General features: G+C 42.2%; 2 protein-coding genes across 2 annotated transcripts in view; one reads left to right on the plus strand and one right to left on the minus strand.

Moving 5' to 3' along the window:
• The window catches only part of LOC136425404 (phosphoserine aminotransferase-like), a 25,231-nt gene extending 22,515 nt beyond the window's left edge, over positions 1 to 2,716 (minus strand). The window contains exon 1 of the mRNA XM_066414265.1: positions 2,681 to 2,716. Coding sequence (XP_066270362.1) covers positions 2,681 to 2,701 — 21 coding nt within the window. The 5' untranslated portion in view covers positions 2,702 to 2,716. The remainder of the gene's footprint in view (positions 1 to 2,680) is intronic.
• Positions 2,383 to 17,631, plus strand: LOC136425403 (pre-mRNA splicing regulator USH1G-like). Its single transcript, XM_066414264.1, has 8 exons — positions 2,383 to 2,773; positions 5,003 to 5,180; positions 8,963 to 9,188; positions 9,559 to 9,639; positions 11,342 to 11,551; positions 14,653 to 14,840; positions 15,421 to 15,556; positions 16,670 to 17,631. The coding sequence occupies exons 2-8, from the start codon at positions 5,011 to 5,013 to the stop codon at positions 17,057 to 17,059; spliced, it is 1,401 nt and encodes a 466-aa protein (XP_066270361.1). The 5' UTR covers positions 2,383 to 2,773; positions 5,003 to 5,010; the 3' UTR covers positions 17,060 to 17,631.

A 17,631-nucleotide genomic window follows, 5' to 3' on the forward strand; every position in this document is an offset into this window, starting at 1 on the left:
TTTATTAAACCAGTTCCCCCCATTCTATATCGCTCAATGGTATTACCCACACTGGCCGGGCAAGGGGAGAAGTGGCTATAAATAGCTACTGCCCTAGATAAGAGACCAACAGATGGTGCGACCTCAAAGCCCACAATAGAGTAGATATTCCTCATTACTTATGCAAATTCAGTATGAATTTGCATAATTAGCACTTCAGTTTGTACATCTCTGTCCAACCTACCTGCATATGAAATAACATGAAAATCTGTCGCTCCTTTCTTCAGTTATTCTCCTTGGAAAATATTTACAAACACGCCATTGCAGTTCCAGTGACACATACCAGGGGGCCCAAAATCTACCTTGACCTTTCTCCTCCCAGCACCTACCCACATACCAAATATCATTTCAATCCATCCACACGTTCTTCAGTTATGCTGATTTTAAGCGTCCGGTGACACATACATACACACACGGTGACACAAACATACAAACACGCGCACACACACGCAAACACACTAACTTCGCATGATTTGCACTTCAGTGTGTACATCTCTGTCCAACCTACCTGCGTACCAAATAACATGAAAATCTGTTGTTCCTCTCTTCAGTTATACCCCTTTAGAACATTTTTACAAATAGGCCATTGCAGTTCCAGGGACACAAACCAGGGGGCCCAAAATCGACCTTGACCATTCTCCTCCCAGCGCATACCCACATACCAAATATCATTACAATCCATCTACACGTTCTACAGTTATGCTGACTTTAAGCATCCGACGACACCCATGCAAACGATTTACCTCCTAACTTATGCAAATTCGGTCTCATTTGCATAGTTTGCACTTAAGTGTGTACAACTTGGTCTAACCTACCTGTGTACCAAAGAACATGACGATCTGTCGATCCACTCTTCAGTTCTTCTACATTGAAGATTTTAACAAATACGCCATTGCAGTTCCAGTCACACATGCCAGGGGGCCCAAAATCGACCTTGACCTTCCTCCTCCACCCACCCACATACCAAATATCATTACAATCCATGTACAGGTTCTACTGTTATGGTGACTTTAAGCGTCCGGTGACACATACATACACACAAACACCAAACGCAAGCAAAACAGTATCTCCATGAAAAAGCCTTTTTTCATGGAGATAAAAACACAAGGGGATAAAGGCAGACAGAAACTGTGACTAGGTGGAAATAGGAGTTTTGCTTGGAGTTATATGTAACATGTGTTGTCTGAAATGCCTCTCTACAAACTTTCACCAATAGCAGCATTGAACAACATGAAGAGTAACGTTAAGGTTTTGGCGAAGATATGGGTTCGTGGAACTCTAATTACCTTCGCCGAGAAGGTTATGCAGAGGGTAGCGTTTGTTTGTGTGTGTGTCTGTAGTGGCACAGCATAACTCGAGAACGCCTTGATGGATTGTCTTGGTATTTGGTATGTTAGTAGGTTTTGATGAGACCTGAAAACGATTACATTTTGGGCCCCCTAGCGGCTTCTTATGGTACTGCAGCGGAACTTCCTGTTTTGATATCTCGTGTTCTGGACATGCTATGGAACTGATTTTTGAGTGGTAGATAGATCTTTGGACAATGAGTGAGTGGTATGGGTTTGGTTCCCCTAGCAGCTTTTTTGGAACTGCAGGAGCAGGTTTTGCGTCTGACTCTGAAACATGTGTAACTGAGGAAAAGAGATATATTAATTGATATGAACTATGCAAATGAAGACCTCATTTGCATAATTAATGAGAAAATACCATAACAAGATGGCCTTGATGGATGGTCATGATTTTTGGTATGTTGATAGCTTGTGTGATGCTTTGTATGATTGGACGATAATTATGCAAATCAGATTCTAATTTGCATAATTAATGAGGCAACTTTAAAAATCTGCTTTGTTCCATGATATGACTTCAAATTGTAACTGAGGAAGAGAGGAATGTTGATAGATAGAAAATATGCAAATGTGGGCCTAATTTGCATACTTAATGAATAAGTTCTTTAATTCCACACTGGCAAATGACGGTAATTTCATACATTTAATACTTGTTTTGTGGCATCGGGAAGTTATGTGAATATGAACATCGTTGAATCAAATTATGCTAATAAGGGCCTCATTTGCATAATTGATGATAGATATTAGCATAACCTTCTTTGTTAAGCTCATATTTTGATAAGCTCATACTTTGGACATGTTATATTTTAAGACAATCAACTGGTAACGTTATGACTTATAATTGATGAGAAACACTCCTAATACGTCAGTCATAAAGGTTAAAATCATTTATAATATCAGGTGTATTTGCAGCCAGTGCCACAGGCAGGTACCCAATGTGTAGGGTAATGAGGCTGTTTAACGTGTATGAGGTCGTGGAACTCTAATTAAGGTTATGTGATGTTTTAGTGTTTGTGTTTTGACTCTGATGTCCTACATATGGCATAAAAACTCCAGGCGAAACAGGTAGAAACAGCTGATAGAAACAGGTGGGTTATGTCCGGGTCACAGGGGTCAGGAGACCTGGTCACGTGACCACAGGTACGTTGGGCCCCACCCAGCCTGGACACACCGCAGTTGCACCGTTAGCGGGACGGGCCGCCCTGGAACCGACTTTACTGCCGTCTGGTAAACGTCTTTCCAGCCCTTCCTTTGGAAGAAGTTCATGGTCAGATCGCGCTTCTACTGAACGTTACCTGAGTGTCAGGAGCCCACATTTGAGTGGGAATTGGTGGGCTGTTGTTCTGTTCCGCCCGATACTGTTGTGCAGCTGTGACGTCACAATCCAGGTTTGTACCGTCTGTGGAACGTTCTGGTCAGTGAGACACGAATCGGACACAGCCTAGGCTCGGTCATAATGCGACAACAGAATAGTAACGTTAACACTTTTTGCTCCATGTGCTTCTGCAACTATTCTTTAAATTTTATAGTAGGCAACCAAAGAAATATTGGGGCCCCCAAAAATGGCAATAAAGATATGCTGAAATCTTTTAACTTTAATATGGTATACCGCGACCTTTACAAACACTGTCTAGCACATTTGCGTAATAACTTCATACTTTGAGCATTTTAGAACCGCGCAAAAACGATGTACGCTGATCCCCTTAGTTTCGCGAGCCTACTAAAAAACCCTGATGATTTTCAGTGAGTTCTCATATCACACTGACCTCATATTTTTTGCATCATGGATGTCGCTATACATTGTGATAGTGTTGTTTGAACTAATCATGTATAGAACTGATTAAAGAAAATTGACTTTCGGGCATATTGTAGACTTTGGTGGGCAAAAACTACAAATAGTCAGAATTTGAAAAATCTACATTCAGATTCACATTTGTACCGGTAACTCATTTGTAACTTATTTCCAAAGTATTCCCGTCATTTTGTCATATTTCAATCATCGATAAACGACGAAATCGCAAAATGCTCAAAATCTGGCTTATTTGCATATCATTTATCGCACCCGTTTTATAATATGCTAATAAGCCAGTGTAGAACGCGAAAAATACCAAAATCAACCATTGCGGTCGGAGATCGAGCGTCACAGGAAAATCACCAAAAACAGTGAATTTTGTTTTCTATTCCGATCAGGGCTGTCTCCAGGTCTAATTTGAATTTTAACCACGCCATAACCACACTGTTTCCAACCCACCCATAACTCACCCCAAGGCCGTAGACAAATCTCTGCTAACTCATTCCCAACCTAACTGACTACTACTGTACCAGAATGTGGGCGAATCACCCCCGACTTTCAAACAACCAAAGAAAGAGAAGATTACAGCATAAAGAACCTTCGAATTATGCTTCGCCCTTTTCTCTTATAACGTTATATAAGAAGGAAGCCATGAGCTCTACTGTTAAATTTTCACTGCATGCAGGCGGCTGATATTTGGTAGGTGGGTAGGTCTTGATGAAACCTGGAAAAGAGTAGATTTTGAGTCCCCTAGCGGCTTGTAACGGTACTGCAGCGGAACTTCCTGTTTTGATATATCGTGTTCTGGACATACTGTGGTCCTGGTTTTTTAGTGGTAGATAGGTCTTTGGACAGAGAGTAAGTGGTATAGATTTTGGCTCACTAGCGGCTTTTTTTGAACTGCAGGAGCAGGTTTTGCTTGAGACTTTGAAAGGGAATAACTCATGAAGGGCTTGAATCCGCTTGATGGATGGTCATGATTTTTGGTATGAAGATAGCTGAGTGATGATTTATATAATTAGATACTTACTATGCAAATCTGTATCTAATACAGATTTGCATAATTAATGAGGAAAGTTACCCCCGCATTTCATGATAGGACTCGCAAACATGTGACGTGTAACTGGGGAAGAGATAGATATCAACTATGCAAATGAAGACCTCCTTGGCTTTGCATAATCAATGAGAAGATACTATAACTCAAGATGTGGTTGATGAATCATCATTTTTGCTATGTACATGGCTTAAATGATGCTTTGTATGATTTTGCAATAATCATGCAAATCAGATTCTAAATAATCTAATTTGCATGATTAATGAGGCAATTTCAAAACCCCACTGCGTTCCATGATATGAATATTCAAATAGGTGACATTTGTAACTGATGAAGAGAGAAATGTTGATTGATAGAAAATGTGCAAATGAAGACTTAATTTGCATGATCAATGAGAAACTACTAAATTCCATACTGGTAAATGACTACAATTTCATACTTGTGGCATTTGGAAGTTGTGAATGTGAACATTATCAAATTAAATCATGCTAATAAGGACCTCATTTGCATAATCGATGATTAACATTTACCTTTGTCAAAAGCTCATACTTTGGCTAACTTCTGTTTTTATCATCTGGTATGATTTGTAATCAATGAGAAACACCCACAATATGTCAATCATAAAGGTTAAGATCATTTGGCGAAGATATGAGGTCGTTAGTTTTTTCTGTTGAATAACCTCACAGACCAAATAGACAGTCCTGATCATCAGATCATCTAGATCTAGTGTATAGTGTTTTGTTCTGACAATTGGACATTCTCAATCACCAGGTTTAAGCATGAGCAACTCTGGCCGCTTTCATCGAGCTGCCCGCGATGGTTACTTAGACCTCTTAAAGGAAGCCACTCGGAAGGACTGTAATGAACGGGATGAACTTGGAATGACACCGACCTTGTGGGCCGCATACCATGGCAACCTGGATGCCCTGAGACTGTTAGTAAGCAGAGGGTAAGGCATGTTGGAGACATCTGGGTGAGACAGTTAGTGAAGAGAGGGTAAGGCATGTTGGACATCAGGGTGAGACAGTTAGTGAAGAGAGGGTAAGGCATGTTGGACATCAGGGTGAGACAGTGAGGAGAGGGTAAGGCATGTTGGACATCAGGGTGAGACAGTTAGTGAAGAGAGGGTAAGGCATGTTGGACATCAGGGTGAGACAGTGAGGAGAGGGTAAGGCATGTTGGACATCAGGGTGAGACAGTTAGTGAAGAGAGGGTAAGGCATGTTGGACATCAGGGTGAGGCAGTGAGGAGAGGGTAAGGCATGTTGGAGACATCTGGGTGAGACAGTGAGGAGAGGGTAAGGCATGTTGGACATCAGGGTGAGACAGTGAGGAGAGTGTAAGGAATGTTGGACATCAGGGTGAGACAGCGAGGAGAGTGTAAGGAATGTTAGACATCAGGGTGAGACAGTGAGGAGAGTGTAATAAGGAATGTTGGACATCAGGGTGAGAAAGTGAGGAAAGTGTACTAGTAAGGAATGTTGGACATCAGGGTGAAACAGTGAGGAGAGTGTAAGGAATGTTGGACATCAGGGTGAGACAGTGAGGAGTGTGTAAGGAATGTTGGACATCAGGGTGAGACAGCGAGGAGAGTGTAAGGAATGTTAGACATCAGGGTGAGACAGTGAGGAGAGTGTAATAAGGAATGTTGGACATCAGGGTGAGAAAGTGAGGAAAGTGTACTAGTAAGGAATGTTGGACATCAGGGTGAGACAGTGAGGAGAGTGTAAGGAATGTTGGACATCAGGGTGAGACAGTGAGGAGAGTGTAAGGAATGTTGGACATCAGGGTGAGACAGCGAGGAGAGTGTAAGGAATGTTAGACATCAGGGTGAGACAGTGAGGAGAGTGTAATAAGGAATGTTGGACATCAGGGTGAGAAAGTGAGGAAAGTGTACTAGTAAGGAATGTTGGACATCAGGGTGAAACAGTGAGGAGAGTGTAAGGAATGTTGGACATCAGGGTGAGACAGTGAGGAGTGTGTAAGGAATGTTGGACATCAGGGTGAGACAGTGAGGAGAGTGTAAGGAATGTTGGACATCAGCGTGAGACAGTGAGGAGAGTGTAATAAGGAATGTTGGACATCAGGGTGAGACTGAGGAGAGTGTAAGGAATGTTGGACATCAGGGTGAGGCAGTGAGGAGAGTGTAAGGAATGTTGGACATCAGCGTGAGACAGTGAGGAGAGTGTAAGGAATGTTGGACATCAGGGTGAGACAGTGAGGAGAGTGTAAGGAATGTTGGACATCAGGGTGAGACAGTGAGGAGAGTGTAAGGAATGTTGGACATCAGCGTGAGACAGTGAGGAGAGTGTAAGGAATGTTGGACATCAGGGTGAGACAGTGAGGAGAGTGTAAGGAATGTTGGACATCAGGGTGAGGCAGTGAGGAGAGTGTAAGGAATGTTGGACATCAGGGTGAGACAGTGAGGAGAGTGTAAGGAATGTTGGACATCAGGGTGAGGCAGTGAGGAGAGTGTAAGGAATGTTGGACATCAGGGTGAGACAGTGAGGAGAGTGTAAGGAATGTTGGACATCAGGGTGAGGCAGTGAGGAGAGTGTAAGGAATGTTAGACATCAGGGTGAGACAGTGAGGAGAGTGTAAGGAGTGTTGGACATCAGGGTGAGACAGTGAGGAGAGGTACTAGGTATGTTGGACATCAGGGTGAGACAGTGAGGAGAGTGTAAGGAATGTTGGACAGCAGCGTGAGACAGTGAGGAGAGGGTAAGGAATGTTGGACATCAGGGTGAGACAGTGAGGAGAGTGTAAGGAATGTTGGACATCAGGGTGAGGCAGTGAGGAGAGTGTAAGGAATGTTGGACATCAGGGTGAGGCAGTGAGGAGAGTGTAAGGAATGTTGGACATCAGGGTGAGACAGTGAGGAGAGTGTAAGGAATGTTGGACATCAGGGTGAGACAGTGAGGAGAGTGTAAGGAATGTTAGACATCAGGCTGAGACAGTGAGGAGAGTGTAAGGAATGTTGGACATCAGCGTGAGACAGTGAGGAGAGGGTAATAAGGAATGTTGGACATCAGGGTGAGGCAGTGAGGAGAGTGTAAGGAATGTTGGACATCAGGGTGAAACAGTGAGGAGAGTGTAAGGAATGTTGGACATCAGGGTTAGACAGTGAGGAGAGTGTAAGGAATGTTGGACATCAGCGTGAGACAGTGAGGAGAGTGTAAGGAATGTTGGACATCAGGGTGAGACAGTGAGGAGAGTGTAAGGAATGTTGGACATCAGCGTGAGACAGTGAGGAGAGGGTAAGGAATGTTGAACATCAGGGTGAGACAGTGAGGAGAGTGTAAGGAATGTTGGACATCAGGGTGAGGCAGTGAGGAGAGTGTAAGGAATGTTGGACATCAGGGTGAGACAGTGAGGAGAGTAAGGAATGTTGGACATCAGCGTGAGACAGTGAGGAGAGTGTAAGGAATGTTGGACATCAGGGTGAGACTGAGGAGAGTGTAAGGAATGTTGGACATCAGGGTGATGAGACAGTGAGGAGAGTGTAAGGAATGTTGGACATCAGGGTGAGACAGTGAGGAGAGTGTAAGGAATGTTGGACATCAGGGTGAGGCAGTGAGGAGAGTGTAAGGAATGTTGGACATCAGGGTGAGACAGTGAGGAGAGTGTAAGGAATGTTGAACATCAGGGTGAGGCAGTGATGAGAGTGTAAGGAATGTTGGACATCAGGGTGAGACAGTGAGGAGAGTGTAAGGAATGTTGGGCATCAGGGTGAGGCAGTGAGGAGAGTGTAAGGAATGTTAGACATCAGGGTGAGACAGTGAGGAGAGTGTAAGGAATGTTGGACATCAGCGTGAGACAGTGAGGAGAGGGTAATAAGGAATGTTGGACATCAGGGTGAGACAGTGAGGAGAGTGTAAGGAATGTTGGACATCAGGGTGAAACAGTGAGGAGAGTGTAAGGAATGTTGGACATCAGGGTGAGACAGTGAGGAGAGTGTAAGGAATGTTGGACATCAGCGTGAGACAGTGAGGAGAGTGTAAGGAATGTTGGACATCAGGGTGAGACAGTGAGGAGAGGTACTCGGTATGTTGGACATCAGGGTGAGACAGTGAGGAGAGTGTAAGGAATGTTGGACATCAGCGTGAGACAGTGAGGAGAGGGTAAGGAATGTTGGACATCAGGGTGAGACAGTGAGGAGAGTGTAAGGAATGTTGGACATCAGGGTGAGACAGTGAGGAGAGTGTAAGGAATGTTGGACATCAGGGTGAGACAGTGAGGAGAGTAAGGAATGTCGGACATCAGCGTGAGACAGTGAGGAGAGTGTAAGGAATGTTGGACGTCAGGGTGAGACAGTGAGGAGAGTGTAAGGAATGTTGGACATCAGGGTGAGACAGTGAGGAGAGTGTAAGGAATGTTGGACATCAGGGTGAGACAGTGAGGAGAGTGTAAGGAATGTTGGACATCAGGGTGAGGCAGTGAGGAGAGTGTAAGGAATGTTGGACATCAGGGTGAGACAGTGAGGAGAGTGAAAGGAATGTTGAACATCAGGGTGAGGCAGTGAGGAGAGTGTAAGGAATGTTGGACATCAGGGTGAGACAGTGAGGAGAGTGTAAGGAATGTTGAACATCAGGGTGAGGCAGTGAGGAGAGTGTAAGGAATGTTGGACATCAGGGTGAGACAGTGAGGAGAGGTACTAGGTATGTTGGACATCAGGGTGAGACTGTTAGTGACAGTGAGACTATAATACAGTAAATTATTGTATTGACTATAGGGGCGACCCTGATAAGACAGACTACCAGGGAAGCACAGCGCTGCATCATGCGGCTGCTAACGGGCACATCAGCTGCCTCACCTTCCTGGTACAGTTTGGATGTAACATCTGGGGACTGGATAATGACTATCACACACCTCTGGATGTTGCTGCCATGAATGAGAGGATGGACTGTGTCCGTTACCTGGACTCTGTGGTGGCCCAACAATCCAAGATGAATGCAAAGGTACGTACATTGTCCAAACCATTATGATACACTGTTGAGTGTTGTGATCATTGTTGTGATCATATTCATACATTTATTATTTATATTTGGTGCCCTTCTTTTGCCATTGCAGCATTTACATTCCTGTGCAGAGCTGCACTAACTATTATTACAGCATTATAGATCTAAAGTAATTAAGCTGCCTACATGTTGGCATATCACCAATCCCAGGGACTCGCACTCTGTGTCTGGTTTAACGTCTGTCGTCTCCTGTCACTGTTGATTATGGAGTCAATGTGAGTCAGAAGAGAAGTCATATATTTGCTCATCATCAGCAATGTAATAAACATTGTTATCAACAACTGTGTCATTCCTGCCTTCATCCCTGTAGGTTGTAAAGAAACTGAAGGATAAACAATTCAAAGAAGCAGAAAAGAGGATTAAGAAGTTCAGCAAAATGCAGAAAGAACAGGTATGAAAGCAATGAGTAAATATATTGCACTAACATTGTAACAAATCTGACATGATTTCTTTCAGTCTTCATTTTCAACTTCCTTGTAGGAGGTTTGGGGAAGTCCTTTGCTTGTCTTGTTATGCACACTGGGTTATAGTCATTATTTTGAATTTCAAAGGCAGCACAAAAAAGCATGTGGGTAGGTCTTGATGAGACCTGGAAATTATTAGATTTTGGATCCCCTGACGGCTTGTTATGGTACTGCAGTGAAACTTTCTGTTCTTATATCTGGTCCTAATTTTTAGTGGTAGATAGCTCTTTAGACAGAGAGTATGTGGTATAGGTTTGGGCCCCCTAGTGGCTTTTTTTGGAACTGCAGGAGCAGGTTTTGCTTCGTCTTTTGAAAGGGAATAACTCAAGAAGGGCTTGATGGATGGTTATGATTTTTGGTATGTAAATAGCTTGAGTGATGATTTACATAATTATATGTATTTATTATGCAAATCTGTATCTAATTTACAAAATTAATGAGGAAAGCTTATACATCCGCCATATTTCATGATAGGACTCTCAAGGTTCCGGGGTGGAGTTCAAATCTGACCAGTGTTGGGGTCAGGGCGCTGTAATCTGCCGGAAGTGCGTGGCTGTCACCCTGATTTCTTCCCCCCATTGCTTGGTGATCGTTATAGCTGTGCATAAATATTTTGAATCTTCTGAAAAGCCAGTGAGTTGTAGTATTTTTGGGTGCAGTGAAGTTGGTTTGCCATCAAAGCCTTTTTTGTATTAGTCCGCCGCAACGATGTGTTTCTTTAGCGTTTTCACTTTTAAGTCATCATAGATTGTTTAAAAGGTATCACATGACTTTTTTATCTTTTTTATTTTACAGAGACAGGAAGTATTACGCTTTTTCAGCATATATGCTGTTACCCCAGGAAAACTCGTTTTTTTCAAGCAGCTTGAATCAAAATGATTATTTTCGGGTCCAAAATTTACATTTTACTATGGTTTCTACCAAAATTAAGGAACACCTGACAACATCGTAAAGTACAAACGAACCGCTTTTTGCTGAAATAATCAGATTTTTCGTCCTGCTTTTCTCGGTGGGATAGTAGCCCATCGGCCTAAGGGTGTCAGCCTACATACTAAATCGTAAAAGAAACTCTGGCCCGAGACCTTAAGTGAATGTGAACATCATTGAATTAGATCATGCTAATAAGGACATCATTTGCATAATTGATTATAAATGTTAGCACAAACTCCTTTGTTAAGCTCATACTTTGGACAACTTCTGTTACTTGGGTGGAGAAGATGATCAACTGGTATGATTTGTAATCAATGAGAAACACTCATGATACATGTACATCAGTCATAAAGGTTAAAATCATTTGGCGAAGGTATGAGGTCGTGGAACTCTAGTTCTCACACTGTTCTCTATACAGTGTACTGGACTGAACATGATGTGAGTACATGTGAGTTGCTATCATTAGGTCCTTGTATACAATGGATAAACTTATTTACATGATATTTATTATTCTAGGTTTAAAGTCAAGATATAGTGGCAGTGAGTAACATGTTGCTTTTGTGACTTAAAACTTTTGAGTCTCCAACTTAAAGGTTTTGCTGCTCCCAGGTTCCTCTGAAGCTTTGTTAGTCCATGCTGGCAGTCTGTGCCCCACATTAAAGAGGGGATTGACAAAGATGTTTTATCATGTTACTATAGGAGCGCCGTGTGGAGAAGTATCATGTGAAGACAGAGAAAAAATTATCTACATCTGAAGAAAAAGGTCCAGCGCCTGGTGCGCAGCGGCGCAACTTTCACCCAAACACTCATATGAACTTCTCAGAGGCTACTGCAATGTCCAAGAAAAAGGGCATACCCAAGAAGATAGCTGATAAGAGAAAACAAAGTGATTCTTCTGCAGTGTTTAAGGTAATTTTACAATACTCTTAGACTAGTAGAGAGAGTACTACTAGTATATGGTCAAGTTAAAGGGTACCTCAACTCCAGAAAGCATGATCTGTTTCCTCAGATAGTAACTTTTGGCACCAAAAAATGAATATTGTATTGTTTAATTTGGTAACTTGACATTGACTTTGGACGAGGCAGTAGTTGCATTGTACGAAACAGTTCTGACAACCCACCGCGTACTCTTCAGATTCATGTACCTTTGCCAGAAGGTTGATATATTTTTGGTTCTGTGTGTGGTGGATTGGCTTGTATAGAAACTAGGCACAAAAAGTTTGTAAACTTAACTTTGGTCGATCCTATCTCTGTTGTTTTTTTATCAATTTCAATTATTTATATATCATTGAAAAGCTTGTCTGATTTTCTTTTCCATGATACCAAACTTATTATGGTTGTAAATTAATGGAACAAGAACCAGACCTGCTTATGCGAGCGAGTCACATAAAGAAAAAGGGCCCCAGATTACCCTACTAAAGTCAAACGCTCAATTCAGTATTTTTTCTTCTGCTGGTAGCAGGTGGCTTATGTACGACCGAGGGTAATATGAAACTTGAATCAAAACCCATTAATATGAAAGCCAAGGTTAGTCTTCATCCAAACAAAAAAATTGCATAAAGGAGCCTTAGTTATGATGAAGGTGGCTTAATACTGAGTACACAAGCCATGCACTGTCATCACAGCCCGACACATCCTCCTCGTAATTGTCACCAGTTTTGCTATGCGGTCCCTGGCCAAGGAGTCGTCGCAGGTCGTATTGTTCTGTAACAGTTGATCATTTTTGCATGCACAGTTCGCCCAAGCTCAAAGCCTGAGAGGTTATCTGGGCTGCTGGAAGGCCACTCTATCCTCAGTATTCCTGCATCCTGGAGGTGGTCTGAAATGACTCTCATTCTGTATGGACGTGCACTATCATCTTGAAGAACGGCACTCAGTCTCATATTGCAGAGGTAACGATCTAGGAAATGTCACTGGATGGAGAAAGGTGTCTCTATATCTTGACACATCCAGGTTGCTTAGGATGATTTAGCCTGGTTTTAACTCTGGCAGTTGTACTGCCCAACACCATGACACTGACTCCAACAAACACTGTCAGTCTATCTGTGCAACAGTCAGCATAGGGTTCTCCTCGCCGCCCTAACATTCCTCCACACACCGTTCCATTCACGATGCGGATGACACCACCACAAATGGATCTGGCGCTGATGAGCTGAGTGTTTGGCACTGGCAGGGAAATTTGGGCACTTTTTAACTACAACCCACTCGCGTAAGCAGGCCTGATGCTTGCTCCATGAGATTGCAATTGTAATGAGTTGGGTATCATAGGAAAGGAAATTACACATTCAGGCTTTTCAACAACATACATGTATAATGTATTAGAATGGATCAAGAAACAACGGAAATATGATCAACCAAAGTAAAGTTTCCAAACTTTTTGTGCCGAGTTTATTATGTGTGTTTGCTTGTAACCAGCATACTGGTAACTCTGTGGATGGATATTCTTGATGTTTAGTAGCTGCGATGTACGTAGGTGTCAGGAAGATGAATGTCGAGTGTGATAATGTTGTGACAGCAAATTTAAGCAGATTGGTGAAATAATCTTCCTTCAGTAAAGGATAAAACTAGCCTGGATACCAGACCTTGAAATATCTACTAGTACACCACACGATAGATATTTTAGAGTTTGGGGGTCTGGCATCCTGGGTAGGATAAAACATGCATTGAAGGCTTCATCCTCCATCCCCTGAGTTGTATGCGATTGCCAGGATGATTTCCTCTGTTGCCATTTCACAAGCTAACCACTAACATCTTATTGACTCTTTCTTGTTGTTCTCAATGTCCATGGATGCGGTAAGCAAAACTGACTCACTGAATTTTCGACCAAGTCCTCTGGTTTTCTTCATGTGTCGACCATGTCCTTGATCAGTTATACTGAAGATGATTAGAGGACTGCTAAAAATTTGTTATGTCTAACACTAAGTTGTTTACAATTTCAAGTTACACATCAAGAAACATAACGGACGGTGCTGTAACTTTGGGCGTAAATTCATTAGTTCAACATCACATTGCACTAGGGTCGGTTGTCTGAAAAGTGTCGCGTTTTGATAAGTGACAAATGAGAGTGGTGGTATTTGAGGATTTACCGTTGTGGAGTCGATTTTGAATCGTCTGTGAACGATTTGCGCCATTGATCTCAGTCTGTAAAACGGGAAAAATAGCGTTTCATATTGTTCCATTCTGATTAGCGTACCGTAACTTCGACATACAAATATTTTTGTTTCTCTTTGATTTGTCAGTATGATTTTAAGTAAACAGAAGGAAGAATTTTGTGTCAACTAACTTCAACCTCCCTCTGGTAGATAATTTTTGACTGTGCGTAAGTCTCCATTGCTGCAGGGCGCGCTGTGACTTAGCGACTGTTGCATTCCAAGCCATGTCAATGGTCCATTGCTTTGTATGGCAATGAATGTAGATTCATACAAATGGCTGGCCCAAAATGCCACAAATTTGACACAAGTACTGGGGGTACGTCCAAAAGTCCTAGGAAGCATGGCAAGCTCTGCACTCGGCACAAACTCTGCATGGCACCGCATGTGATGTCAAAGTACGCGGCAAATCTTCCTTTTTATTCCAGTAATTTGGTGCAAAGTACATGACATATTTTGAACAACATCAATTTTTTTTTAGATTTCACTATTTAAGTTTTTAGGGATTTCTATTTGAGCAAGCAATGAGAAATTGCCATTTACATTCAATGAGGTTCGTGTATTCAGTGATTTCCATCCCATGCCACCCACATCGAAGCAAAGCGGCTTGTCTGATATTAATCAGCATGCGGAGTTAGGCTACATGTTTCAGACTACAGCTCTATGCATGAAGTTGGGTTCTTAATGATTTTATTCAGCACCGTTGATGAACTCAAAGATGGCTCACTTCTGCATTACGAGACAATTAAAAATCCATCCAGAGTTACAGGTATGCCAAAATTACAGCACTCTCCGTTAAAGTACTACTAGCACTACTACATATAGTACATGTTTACTTATATCAAAACTGGGTTCTTTCAGGTTAGCAGCATCGAGGATGGCAAGCGCAGCATCCGTTCTCTGTCTGGAACCATGTTGCAGGACCAAAATGTCCTCCTGGGAAACCCTGTCTCTGCCAAAACTCAAAGGTCTTCAGATCTTGACTTGTCAGATGAAGAAGATGAGGACTCTGTCTCTCGTGCTGTTAGTGAACCAAACTTCAACTTCAGGTGTTGATCTTTTTATTATCTTCATGAAAAAAGACGTTTTTCATGGGGATATTGTTTTGAGTGTGTTCGCGTGTGTGTTTGGGTGTTTGTATTTTTGTGTCACCGGATGCTTAAAGTCAGCATAACTGTAGAACGTGTGGATGGATTGTAATGATATTTGGTATGTGGGTAGGTGTTGGGAGGAGAAAGGTCAAGGTCGATTTTGGGCTCCCTGGTATGTGTCACTGGAACTGCAATGGCGTATTTGTAAAAATCTTCTAAGGTGAATAACTGAAGAAAGGAACAACAGATTTTCATGTTATTTGGTACGCAGGTAGGTTGGACAGAGATGTGCACACTGAAGTGCAAATTATGCAAATTCAGTTTGTTTTTGTGTGTGTGTATGTTTGTGTCACCAGATGCGTAAAGTCAGCATACATGTAATTGTAGAACGTGTAGATGGATTGTAATGCTATTTGGTATGTGTGTAGGTGTTGGGAGGAGAAAGGTCAAGGTCGAAAGCGAAATTCCCCACACAGAAGTGCAAAGTCTGCTCTGTAAATACTCTAAATGTCTTGTCTATCATTGATACTGTTGCCAGGGATGGCAGTGACACCCAGAGCACTATCCTGGACAGACCTGGTTTTGGCAACATTGTGTTTCGCCAAAACTACCCAACGGCAGCCATGTTTTCCCTGCCAGCTGGACTGCAGAACGGAGGAAAGGACACTGATCAGGTGACCTCCAGCTACCATCTCTACAACTCCTTGTTCTTTGCTGTTACCAATGATATCGCTCTGAACGTACAAATGTAATTCCAGATTATAATTTTTGTCCCTTCTTTTTGAATCATGAGAACTCAAGAAATTGCAACTTCAGCTGACAACCTTGATTTCTTACTTAGTTATCCATGGTAGTAATGCTATTTGAAAAACCTCTAAAACATTGCATATTATCTTCTGCCCATGGGGAAGCTGATTCCTTTGGAATGCCATGTTGCATCACATACATGTATGCCAATGTATGCATTTAGCAGCGCAGAGAGTGAAGAGGCTATGCGTACTGAATGTGCTACATTAGGCTCGCCAGTCTATACAAGTCGTAGCTGTACAGCATTTAAAATGATTGTGTTGTCAATGTTATAAGTATCATGGCGCGAGTTTTTTGGAATGGTAATAGCCCAGGACTGATGTTCTGTTGGGGCAAAGAGGTCTGTACATCGGCACTACAGTTTGTGTATCATGGCATCAATGTAAACAATTATTCATTGTGCTTTTTTCTTGGACTGACTTAAGCCACTTATTTTCTACTCGACTAGTTGATTTCAAGATGGCCAATTTAGAAATGAAAATAAGCATGTGTGTATGAATTGTTTGTTTGTTTGAATGAAATGAATGTGAATGAAATGAATGTGGCTTATAGCGACAGGCATTTTGATATATGTACAGTTTCAGTTGTCTACGATAGTTGTAAGTGCATCTGGGAAATTTTGAATTGGACCACTGTTGTACTGCTCATCGCTTCTGACAGAATTCTAAGGTCATCTTGAAAACAACTCAGTCACTCATTGAAATCTGAACAAGAAATTGAGATATTTCAGTCTAAAGGTAAACTTTGTGCCTGATTATAAAATGAAAAAAATGAACCTGCTATGATACAACTTGCATTGACTTTTTGACTCGACCTTTTACCTGTGATGCTGCATGATGACTAGTCTCTGCCTGCAATCTAGAGCTGCGTCTATTAGTGTCTCTTATGATTCAATGGAATTTTTAAATGCTATAATGTATCATACTGTTATCTTTGAAAGAGTCTGTTGCGAATTTGTTTTTTGTTCTTTTCTCTATCAGGTGGATAGGTTAGACTCCATTACCACCATCCTGGCAGCACAGGAAGCTTACGACCAGGACCAGAACAACAGTATGGCAAACAGCGGCATTGGACTGTCCGCAGACCGACCTTGGGAGGACGACGGTCTGGATGACCTTGATTTGGAGGATGAGTTGAATGGCAATGCCTCATCTCCACTTCAGTTGTTCCTAAGCATCCACAACCTGGCAGAATACCTGCCCATATTCAACAGGGAACAGATCGACCTGGATGCCCTCATGCTGTGCACTGATGAAGACCTGAAGAGTGTCAACCTTCCCCTTGGCCCACGCAAGAAGCTGATGGATGCTGTGAGCAGGCGTAAGGCCATATTACATGAGCCAGGGTCACTTGAGGACACTGCATTGTGAAGCAACTAGAGACTAACTCAGAGATTACCCCTAGGCTTTATTATCTCCATGAAAAATGGAGATATTGTTTTGGGTGTGTCTGTCTCTCTGTCTATGTTTCCAGATTGTTGTAGTCAGAACCTCTTTATGGATTACGATGATATATGGTATGTGAGTACGTGTTGGAAAGGTGAAGGTTAAGGTAAATTTTGGCCCCCCTGGTATGTGACCTTGGTACTGCAGCAGAACTTACTTTTGACCTGGACATGGTATGGTCTTCAGGTCTTTTTGTGGCAGGTCTCCAAACTCTTGTTGATTTGGTGACGGGTGGGAGTCAGGACAGTGGGAAGAGATGTGATCTCAGGCAGGAGGTATAGTCTCTTAGTTATATTCACATGATTAGCAATCATTGGAAAAGTAAGGACATGCCAATTATATTAGTTGGTTCTAGCATTCATTTAGAAAAGAAAGGAAGCATAAGGGAAAAAAGAGGCATTCTAATGTAGACAACAAATCTCATTCTGGTACTACCATTGTACTGTATATAGCAGCTGCACTGGTTTACTGAAAACTATTAAAAGTTCAGTCTTTTA

The sequence above is a fragment of the Branchiostoma lanceolatum genome, chromosome 19 (genome assembly GCF_035083965.1).
Source record: "Branchiostoma lanceolatum isolate klBraLanc5 chromosome 19, klBraLanc5.hap2, whole genome shotgun sequence".
Classification (NCBI taxonomy): domain Eukaryota; kingdom Metazoa; phylum Chordata; class Leptocardii; order Amphioxiformes; family Branchiostomatidae; genus Branchiostoma; species Branchiostoma lanceolatum.

Excerpts from the sequence above, each read along its gene's own strand:
- LOC136425403 (XM_066414264.1), top strand. The coding sequence starts at position 5,011 with ATGAGCAACTCTGGCCGCTTTCATCGAGCTGCCCGCGATGGTTACTTA. Across the intron at positions 5,181-8,962 it reads AGACTGTTAGTAAGCAGAGG|GGGCGACCCTGATAAGACAG; the intron begins GTAAGGCATGTT and ends TATTGACTATAG. Across the intron at positions 14,841-15,420 it reads GAACCAAACTTCAACTTCAG|GGATGGCAGTGACACCCAGA; the intron begins GTGTTGATCTTT and ends TACTGTTGCCAG.